This window comes from Ipomoea triloba, chromosome 7 (assembly GCF_003576645.1).
Source record: "Ipomoea triloba cultivar NCNSP0323 chromosome 7, ASM357664v1".
Taxonomy (NCBI): Eukaryota; Viridiplantae; Streptophyta; class Magnoliopsida; order Solanales; family Convolvulaceae; genus Ipomoea; species Ipomoea triloba.
Window position 1 is genome coordinate 3,194,555 of NC_044922.1, and position 10,833 is coordinate 3,205,387.

General features: G+C 36.0%; 1 protein-coding gene across 9 annotated transcripts in view; it reads right to left on the bottom strand.

The window, feature by feature from the left end:
• Positions 1 to 1,502: 1,502 nt before the first annotated feature.
• The window catches only part of LOC116025078 (alpha-glucan water dikinase, chloroplastic-like), a 13,720-nt gene continuing 4,389 nt past the window's right edge, over positions 1,503 to 10,833 (bottom strand). For all 9 annotated transcript variants that reach the window (XM_031266150.1, XM_031266151.1, XM_031266149.1 and 6 more), the window contains 21 exons: positions 10,233 to 10,367; positions 9,871 to 10,033; positions 7,837 to 7,926; positions 7,570 to 7,755; positions 7,224 to 7,286; positions 7,071 to 7,133; positions 6,915 to 6,974; positions 6,665 to 6,817; positions 6,452 to 6,535; positions 5,750 to 5,926; positions 5,551 to 5,657; positions 4,933 to 5,146; positions 4,737 to 4,840; positions 4,513 to 4,645; positions 4,219 to 4,344; positions 3,882 to 3,992; positions 3,458 to 3,556; positions 3,018 to 3,191; positions 2,262 to 2,354; positions 1,997 to 2,112; positions 1,503 to 1,906 (listed from right to left, as the gene is read on the bottom strand). In XM_031266150.1, coding sequence (XP_031122010.1) covers positions 1,702 to 1,906; positions 1,997 to 2,112; positions 2,262 to 2,354; positions 3,018 to 3,191; positions 3,458 to 3,556; positions 3,882 to 3,992; positions 4,219 to 4,344; positions 4,513 to 4,645; positions 4,737 to 4,840; positions 4,933 to 5,146; positions 5,551 to 5,657; positions 5,750 to 5,926; positions 6,452 to 6,535; positions 6,665 to 6,817; positions 6,915 to 6,974; positions 7,071 to 7,133; positions 7,224 to 7,286; positions 7,570 to 7,755; positions 7,837 to 7,926; positions 9,871 to 10,033; positions 10,233 to 10,367 — 2,656 coding nt within the window. In that variant the 3' untranslated portion in view covers positions 1,503 to 1,701. The remainder of the gene's footprint in view (positions 1,907 to 1,996; positions 2,113 to 2,261; positions 2,355 to 3,017; positions 3,192 to 3,457; positions 3,557 to 3,881; positions 3,993 to 4,218; positions 4,345 to 4,512; positions 4,646 to 4,736; positions 4,841 to 4,932; positions 5,147 to 5,550; positions 5,658 to 5,749; positions 5,927 to 6,451; positions 6,536 to 6,664; positions 6,818 to 6,914; positions 6,975 to 7,070; positions 7,134 to 7,223; positions 7,287 to 7,569; positions 7,756 to 7,836; positions 7,927 to 9,870; positions 10,034 to 10,232; positions 10,368 to 10,833) is intronic.

Consider the following 10,833-nt stretch of genomic DNA (forward strand, 5'->3'; position numbering starts at 1 on the left):
GAACGGCAGCAAAAGGGAATGTTTGCCTAACATTACGGATTGTTAATTATTATTATTTTTTGATTGTCTGCCTTAATTAAAATGTTCTAAGGCTATGTTTGGCAGAGCTTATTTAGGAGTTTATAGCTTATTTTAAGCTACTAATAAGCTATAAGCTCTGTTTGGTAATGTTCTCAAAATAAGCTAGTAGCTTAAAATAAGAGCTTATTTTGAAACGCTACTTGGGGTAGCTTTTCAAAAATAAGTTAGTAGCTTTTTAACTTTTTTCCATCTTTATCCTTATTATTTTAAATAAATGACATCCTTTACCCCTCCTCTCAATTAAAACCATTTTGACATTTTCTTTTCATTATGTTTGGTAGTAATTTCAGTTTGACATTTATGTTTGAACATTAATTTTTGTATGAACTAAACTTATGAATTATAAACATTTTTTTTTACTTTATATATTTTCAAATATATGTTCTTACTTTATATTTTATTTAAATATATTGATTTCATTATTTTATATTTTAATATATAAACAAACCTATTTAAATTTAAAATTATTTAAATTGTATGAAGATGTCATTTTTAGTCTTTTTACATTCATCAGCTTATCAAAAAGTTAATTTTACCAAACACTTTTAAGCATAACAGCTAGCTTAACAGCTCTTAAGATTTCAGCTTCGAACTTATAGCTTTTCAGTTTTCAGCTACTTTTCAGCTTTCAGCTACCTTTTCAGCTAGATTTGCCAAACATAGCCTAAATCTACCCTTACTTAGAATAGACATTACGTTCTCACAAGGAATTGAATTTAAAATTTTATAATTACCAATTCAACTTTGCAACTAACTCGACTGGAGTTACCCCACAAGTGTAATATTTTATTAATATGAAAGAGCATACACTCAAAATATGATTTATGTTGGATGCTAAATTAAATGTAAATTTAATATTTTACTAATACGGAGTAATATTAAAGAACATACATCTTAGAAGATAATACCGTCACAAAAGCATTACACTCGATTTTTTATTTTATTTTTTTGCTTTTCCCATTTGTGGGATTTTCATGTAATTAGAGTTTGTGTGTGTGTGTTAAAGCTCTGTAAGTTGTAACAATCTAATGCGCGTTTCAATCCCTCAAGGGCCATTCCTTGCTGCGTCATCATGATGCATATTATGATGTTTCTCATGTCAACTACATACATGTGATTATGCTACCAAATTCAATTAAATTTATTGTTTTTTTTTTTTTGCATTTTTGTTTAAAATCTAAACCTCTTTAATTAAGTTAAATTCACATCCAATATAACCAACTTAGTTGGCATAAGTGGCCATGCATTCTCATCCCTTAAGAGAGATCGGGAGTTCAAACTTCCATCTTGTATGAAAAAATCAATCTAACCAACACTTTGTCCTTTAATCGGGCTGACCCGGTATGAGCGAGGATTAGTCTGAGTATGGTACAGACTTAAAATCTCTCATATAGTTAGAGCATACTCAGAACATCTCGTGCTAACAAAAAAAATCACATCCAATATCATTTAATCATGGTTGTCTTACAATAAGCCATATGATGATATATAATTATATACAATTTATAATGTAGTCTAAGTCCTGTATAATAATAATAATACATTAATCTAAAATTTAGCAACCTTAACGACATTGCAAACTGAATCTGAAGATGTGGACGCGCATGCAGCATTTGAAGATCACATCTGTGGTCTTGTCTGTACGACGTAAATTTTGGAATCCTTCACCACACCCTCAATGTCTTGAGGAGATCCATTCAGCTCCTCAATCACTCTCCCAGCACTAACGATTCCGGAGAGGATTGATTGACGGAAATTGGAGTCCGTTATTAGTGGATCACACGAGTAGTCCAGTACCACTTTTTCCGCTTCATCAATTGCCACGCTGAAATAATGTACAGTTGTTCATGCTCTAGCTAATTAAGGATCACCACAAAACCAACCTATTGAACATAAAATTTGTGTTGGGGTTTACCTGTCATAAAGCCCTGCCCCAGCATAACCTTCTAAATCTTCGCCATTGGAGTCTGAACGGAAGATTATGGATGGCCTTATGAAGAGGCCTGTGGGTTTGCTTGGGTAACCTAGTACCTGAAAATACTCAAAAGTAGTCAGTTACACCTCTTATTAAACAGGAGGCGTTCAGTTCATATATGGTGAGCAGTTCAAAGAGTAAAAACGTCGAATAAAATGGGCAGCATGTGTTTGTCTCTAAACGATTAAAAGGTCCAGTTAATCACCTGAGGAGAGCTGAGATCATTCTTTTTGCAGGCAAAGCTCATAGCACGACCTGGATAAGCCCCAACCAGTGTTTCCCCTAGGCCTTTGACAACCTATACCAGTTGGAGACATACATGAGCACGCATATCTTTGGCTATTAACTATAGTGCGTATGTATGCATCCAAAATATCTCTTCCTATATTTTCACTCACAAGTAGATAGCAGCAGCAAGTGAACTATTGGTTTTAGGAGTTTGTGCGCACATATAGATTTGCCAATCAGAATACACAATAGATTCAGAACTCATAACTCCTAAGTCAAAGTAACATTTAGGTAACAATTGGTTGTTCACAGGATTTAAGATCCATGAAATCCTCATTCCAGAAAAGGATCTAAAACTCAGATTAATTCAGAAAGACTATATTTAATCATGGGGGCTCTTATTGGTTGCCAAGCACCTTGTGCTCAAATGGCATGTAGTGGCCTCCCTCAAGTGAAAGGTCATGAGTTCGAGCCTCAGTGGAGGAGATATCGAAATTGACTCTTTGTGCTTCAACAGGCTGTACGGTCAGTTGAATTCAAAAAAAAAAATCATGGGGGCTCTTCAAAATATTTCAACTTGTTAAATTCAAATTAATGCTATTTAAAGACATTTAAAACAAAAGGCAGGCATGTTGTCCACACATATAATCCAAATGGGCCACAATGGTGCAATGCTCCAAAGTAATTTATTATTAAGTACATAAGCCTGAAAAGCAAGTTGATATTGCATTACCTCAGCATATATCTCAGAAGAATCTCCCGTGGATGGGTTAGTTGTATGGATAACAAATGCATAATCAGCATTTATTATCTCTTGAACAAGGACAGCCATGCATAGATAATCATGATCGAGCTTCACTTTCCTTGTGCTAAAATATGCTCTCTCGTTCCACTTTGAAGCCCACACCTGGAAATAGTAATAAATGGCAATGCACATGCATTAAAAGTGCTCCATCAGCGAAAAGGATACCTGTGTATCAGCTGGAGTGGATCCAGGAAAAAGTTTAACCCATGGCTGCTAAACTCATATGTTTCTCTCTTATTTTTCAATGTGGGACTCTTAACTAAAAGAAAGGAGCTACTTTGGCACTAGATTTCTAGTACAGTTTTAGTTACTGATTACTATCCCATAACATAGGGTTGAGGCAATGATAGGAAGTTAAATAGTTTTACCTTTTTGATTGCCATCCAAGCTTGTTCCCACCGCTTTGGACTTTCATCACCAGGCCAAGGCATACCAGAACTTTTCATCTTGTCTTTGAGTTCTTTCACCTGAAATATGATTTGAGGCACATAAGTTTGCAAGCTAACTCCCAGAACAAATATAGCTAACTTCTATAATTACTAGTAGTAAGGAATAAATGCTGACAGCCTAACATCTGACTCCTCAACCCAAATGTGTATATCAACTATCAACATTCAACTTTGTCCAGCGGACAACTCCATAAGTGTCTAACTTATTAACAAGGACCAATATCAGTGGAACTTGGAAGCATGTATAGTCACAGAACACATACCAAGGTAAATAAAAATGACAGAAAAGTGTAAGAGAGTGGATGACAAAAAAAAAAAAAAAAAAAAAGAAGATAAACAATACCAGTTGGGATGGTGCAGAAAGTTCTAAAACTGTTTTTCTGATTTCACCAAGGATACTGAACTCTCCTTCAGATAATCTTTTCTTGAGAACTTGCAATTTAGTTGCCACGCCCTGCCAAGTTTTCGAACACAAACATGCTAAACATCACATTAAGATAAAAATAAAAGGAAACTAAATTTCTAATACTACTTGGCACAAGACACTGAAGTGAATCATCAGATGAACTAACCAATTACTTGCACAATCCTGAGAATATGTTAGCTTAAGAAACAGCAGTTGATAGAAACTGAAGCTACCAGAAAATATCAATTAAAACAGCTTTGGAATAGAATAGAACCTGATTTGTAGTGTCTGAAAGAACTTGTTCAAAAACTCCAAATGGTATGGCCACTGAAGTAGGAATCCCAATCCAAGATGGTACCTTTCCCTTCAAACTAGCTATATTGCGTGATTTAGCTCCAACCTAGGCATATTCAAGTGTGTGATAATTTTATCATTTCTGGAATGAATTAAAATATACTTTGTATAAGTAAAATAGATTACATTGATGTGCAAAATGTTTTACAGAAACTTCAATTAAAACAAGATAAAATCAAGCAAGTTTTGATCAAAAGTAAAATGAAAGCCTTACCAATTCACTTGTAAATTCCTGAGATACTATTGCATATCTACCAGCAAAATGTTTTTTTACCAATGTCAAAGATTGTGAAGAGTCACCATCTGTAATATCAATTGATCTCAGGATATCATCATCTTTCACCTCACTGAATATAAGGAAGAGCAGAAGAAGTTATTAATGACTTCTGCATATGAAAACAACATTTCAACAAAGGTTTTAGAATTAGATAAGTTTACCTATAGACTATATCTGCTGATGTAGGCTTTAAGCTCAAAACCCTTCCTTCTTTTGCTTGAAGTTCAGCCAGAATATTAGGATCAAAGCATGTTGCGAAGCAAACCTGCCAAAGGGTAAATTCCTCTAGTATCACATATTACAATAATTCATACTGCATCATGTTTACACGCTACAACAGTCACATTAAGATACTACCTTGCCATTTCTTGCTCTAACCGAAACATGAGAAAGAACATCTGGCATGTCTGGCGTTAGCACTGCAGTTGTACCATCAGGAATTTCCTCTTCCCCTTTCACATTTTTTGCTACCAAAATTGTCGGTTTGTCATAAGATTTGTTTTGAACAGAGAGCAAGTCATCCACAACAACAATGTAACCAACAGCCTCAACAGGGCTGATGATTTGCCAACTGCAAAAACACAATTATTTTAATTAAGAGGATTAAGTTATCAAAAAGATCTTGCTACCCCAAAATCTTCCCTTCTGTTATTTTCAATTTCTACCAATGGTTTTACAGAATTCACTTTTGGTTTCACAAACAAAAAAGCTTGACACCCATATCTTCAGTGACCAGAAATTTAAAGAAAAAAAAATGTAGTTGGTTCAGGAGGCATAAGTTGTGAACTAGATAGTTAGCATATATTAGTCAAGTACATGTGAACTAAAAAATATTTCTTGTGAGAAACCTGTGAAGTAATATCCCATTAATGCTTGTCATTGTTCCCAAACAGGAGCAATTATAAGTCATTAGCACCTACTATGGGTAAAATTGTTTAAAACAGTTCAATAAGAGGTAGTGGCAATCCAATCAACCTTCCCAATTGAGCTGTTTGTCGAAGAACAGGATCAAGTCGATTAATAAGTGAGGATAAGGAAGCAGCTGATCCAGCACGTATTATTTCTTCAGTGAATATGCTCACCTGCAATAAGAGGGTATTTAAGTAATTATTTGGATACTTGGTGCAACAAGGTGAAGAAGTATTATGTTTCCTTTTCTGTGTTAGTAACATACTGCCCATTGATCAACCCCCAGTTTTGATCCAAGGTATTCTGCAGATGGTTGCAATAGATGATGGTACCACTCTGCTTTGCTTGCAAGAGCAAGCCGGGTTCTGTCAAGGACTGATTTAGCAAATAAAGCCCAGGAATTATTTCCACTTTTTGACATGCTCAGTGCTTGGTTCCATCCCTTCATATAATCAATGGTGCTGAATGTTAGTGTAAAATTATCTGCTAAATGTGCTTAACTAGTGATTTTTTAAGTCTTACCTAACCATGTAAGCTGTGAAGCTAGGAAATAATTTGTATAGCATGTTAGGCACAATGCAGTTATGAAGACTTGTACAAGCACATTACACATAGAGAAGCTACCTTTGATGTAGCCCATAAAAGCTGGATTTCTATCCTAGCGGTGAAGCTAGAAATATGAGGAATGATTTTTTTAAAGGCATGGAGGAAAAGATATGGTTCACCTTGTGATAATTTTTTTGCTAGAAAGTAAGAACACTTCTAGGAATATTGCAATCAAAGTTATTGCTATTAGTTTTTATGCATTTTTTTTTAAACATATTAGTTTTTATGCATAAGCATTAAAAAAATGTAATAATATCTGGCAGGAAACACTGTGATTAGCTCATTAGCCAAAATAATGCATGACGAGAATCAGAATAAGTAGAACTGCAGAAGAAAATTGAGAAGACTACTTTGCACATACCTTTAAGCAATAGACAAAATCTTCATTATCATCCACAGAGAGTGCAAGATTCTCAAGAACAAGGGAGATGAAATAAATAATTTTCTGTGATAAAAGAACAGGACCATGAATATTACCTTAGGATAAATCTTTTGAAAGAATTCAGAATTAATACAAGTCAATACTATATCAATGTAAGAAAAATACTTTTAATAATAAGTAAATTAAACATACCTCCGGATTAGAAGCATTCAGTTCCTCATACCCCCTTTCTACAGCTGTCCTCACAGTAGAGTCAAGGGCAATGTCCAGAAATAGAAGATCCTTCAGGCGGTTGTTTGGTCCGGAAAGCAATGGCCTAAGCTCTTCACGAGCCTCTAGCAAACCCTGAATATAAAAGATAACCAAAAAAGAAAAAAAAAATTAAAAGAAGGTCCTAAATATCATGGCAGATTAAGGTCACTAGGAAAAGAGGATGACAGACCTCAAGGAGAGCTTCCACATTATTATCTTCCACATGATTTAAGATGAACTGAAGCAACTCCTACCAAAAAAATGTTTTTATGAGAAACTCATTAGTTATCAACTGGAATGAATTATCACACAGGTGCAATATGATGGATGGCTTGCAATGTTATACCCGAAATCCTGATGGCAAGCCTGATACTGGATTTATATGCACACCAACCATGAAGCCTTCACCCTGAGGAATGAGGATAATGAAGAACCATTTCAGACTATGGGATAAATAAAGAAATCAATTGTAGCAACAGAATTCCTATTAACATATTACCTCAGCTTTGTATCCCATGCAATTTCCTATGGCGGACTCAAGATCAGCACCTGAATGGACTGCCTGTGCAAAACTTAAAAGCTAACTAAGTTCCCTATCTCAGTCATATTAGAAAGTAAAGCAAATATGAACTTGTTCAAAAAACAGAGACTATTTTGTGAACACTCCTGTAGTCCTGTCTGAGTAGCAAACCTCAAAGGAATAGTGATTCTTTCTATCAAAATCAATTAGAATTCTAAATCAAGTTTATTTGCGATTCTTATGACCACACTAGTTCACGCATGCCTAAGTTAGACTTAAAAATTGTGTGATATAGTACTCCCTCAAGAATTGTGTGGTCACCAACCTTCAATGTTCTCATATAGCTTCCAAGATCATGTAAGAGGCCTTCCTTTTGGTTTCTTCTAAAATTTGGTTCAGAATGGATAGCACGATCATAACTTAGTAGGCGCTCTTTTGTAATTCCATTGGAATTCAGGGTTTTCCAATAAATACTAATATCAAAATCACTGTTGAGATAGTCAATTAATGCCTGCAAAGGATAATCCACCTTAACAGCTTAAAAGGCAACCGTATATAGAGAAAAGATCCCTCAAAGTAGCATCCTTGATACCTGGCAGATCACAATGTCATCAGGGCTAGTGTTGTTATGCAGTTTCTGGTGCCATTCTTCCATCATTCCACCTTTGCAATCATTCTTCCTCTGCAGTTATAAATAAGTTATCAATATCAGTTACCATTGCTTGGAAACTAGAATATAAGTGTTGAAAAATAAAGAGTTAGGTTTATCTATAGGGTGTCAATGCAGCAGCAAAATGTGTAGTATATTTCTGATTGTTGAGATTATTATAATTATTATGTGTTAGGCAGCAGTAAAATAAACAGTAGCAAAGTTAGGCAGTAAAGTTAACAGCAGCAAAGTTAGGCAGCAGAAATGTTAGGTAGCAGAAATGTTAGGCAGCAGTAAATAGTGCAGAATTTCAGGAAACTTGTCTATTTTCTCATGTATATATAGATGTATCAGCTAGCTAATGAAGATATAACACAGATTTGTTATTTCAGAACTCAGAAACATCTGTTTTCCATCATTTTTCAGTTCTGGTCAGTAAATACTAGCCTCTAATTTTCTGTGTTAAACCTCTATTTTGTCATAGGGTTGTGTCTGTTTATGAATAGGTGTCAGTTATGGATAGGTACTTACAGTTATGTGTATGTGTATATATATGTACTATGTTTCTTTGTTAGAAACACACAGATAATATAGAATCATATATTTTCAATATCTTTCAAGTACTTAATTCTTCAACTTTGCTTCTGCCTAACTGGCGGGTGGTTGCTATTCCCACCCACCAGGCCATTCCATCCTCCAAATTCAACATGGTATCAGAGCCTACTTTCCTAGGGTTTTTCAAACATCAAAATTGCATTCCTTTTCAGTCGCATGAACAGTAGTACCCATAAGTTACTGTTCACGCGAAACCCTAATTTTTCAAATTACTTGCTTTTGGTGAGTTCTTTTGTCAAATTGGTGTTACCCATCTCTTCTACCGTCTCCGGCGAGCCTGACTCAGCAAGCAACATCGCCATCTCCTCCGCCACGCGCCTCCATGCGCTGCCACCGTCGCGCCTCCATGCGCCGCCACCGTCGCCGGACTTCCGACCTCACGCGCCGGCACGTGTGGCCTCCTCCGGCAGTATTTTCCGGCGAAAATTTCCAGATATTCCCGTCGGTCCTCTGCGACTCCATCTGTGTATTTTTCCTTGTGATGTATTTCTCCGGCGAAAATTCCAGATTGTTGTTTTGACCTTCTTTGGACCTTTTGGTGAAGTTTGAAGTCTTTTTGGGTTTGTTGCCAAACTTCTTTCCGGGGTGTTTTGGTATAACCGTATTTGTTTCTTAATTTTCAGAATACCATATTTTTATTCCCTAGGGTTTTCAAGTTTGGCTCTTTTTTATTTCCAGAAGCCTTTTTTGTTATTCACTTTATCCTATAAGAGGGTGTAAACAACAACCATGTGGTGTTCCCGGTATTCATACTTTATTCTTTGGGTGTATTTCTCATTACTATGGGCTCTTCTTCATCCCCTTTGTTGCTCATGCTTTGTTTGCTCTACCGCTCTTGATGAAGATTGTTGTTGGCAAATCCTAGAGCTTATGTTGCTGTGAGGTTGTTCGTGACAAGCTTCTCCCTTGGTGCTTTCATTCCCATGGGTTGTGTATATCATTGTCCCTTCGAAGCCATCCAGCACTGTTATTCTCTAGCTGCTTGTAATCTTCATTTGTAATTTAAAGTAAGGTAGAGTGTATGTTTTAATCCAAGCTTGGAACTTTTAGATGTTCCAGCTTGAGGGGGAGTGTTGAAAAATAAAGAGTTAGGTTTATCTATAGGGTTGTGTCTGTTTATGAATAGGTGTCAGTTATGGATAGGTACTTACAGTTATGTGTATGTGTATATATATGTACTATGTTTCTTTGTTAGAAACACACAGATAATATAGAATCATATATTTTCAATATCTTTCAAGTACTTAATTCTTCAACTTTGCTTCCGCCTAACTGGCGGGTGGTTGCTATTCCCACCCACCAGGCCATTCCATCCTCCAAATTCAACAATAAGATTCTAAAGTCAAAGAAGTTTAAATTTACCTGAATAACCAGTATTTCATCCCTTATGCGCTGCCCTACATCTCCTTCTCCTCCACGCCCCACAGTCGACATAATCATGTGCAATAATCCACGGTACTGTGGACAACTTATGTAAACATCCTGCAGCATATCTGTCAGCCTGTCCTGAGATCTGCTGATCTCACTGCATCAAATTAGCAAAAAAGCATGCATGGTCAAAAATTAGCATGCCTTACAAAAGGAAATCATGCACTAACAAGCCTCAAGCCTTTAAATTATTATTATACCAGATGAAAAATTACAGAGCATGGCACTTCAACGCTTTTTAAAGAATAACAATCTGAACACAGAAGAAAAAGAGAACCTATTTGAAAGAATCTTACCGTGGCTTTACATTGTAGTTTTTGTTCCATATAAGCTGTCTTGTAGCCATAAACCGCATCCACACAAGGATTGCGGCAAAACCTAGCTCACCGGCATTTGTCGCTTCTGTTACCAAGTCAGCTGCAATATTAAACCTATGTAGAGAAAAAGAAATTACGTTCAAAGGACCATTTTTCAAAGAGATACTTGATAATCCAAAGGACTAGTAAATAAATCATGTCTTATCAGGCAAGGTATTACTTATATATAAGAGCACTAGAAGGGCATATATAAAACACACTATCCTAAATTCCATTGCTAGGTCAGTAAGACATAGACATGTGCAAAGATAAGAGATGTATCAATGAAGAACTACATGGTTATTTGAAATTAGCGTGACATAGAACATTTGAATCATTCAATAATTTAACACTTTGCTTCAACTCAGAGCACCATACTGTACATTCAAATTAACTCTTGATTTTCAACTAGTTCCAATCAAACAAGACTCTGCATGAGCACTTAATAGCCAGTTTCAGAAGTCATTGCAGGACAGTCCAACCTAACAGAGTATTTTTCCTCCAATCAACACCCCCCCCCCCCCCCCCCCCCCCCCCCCCC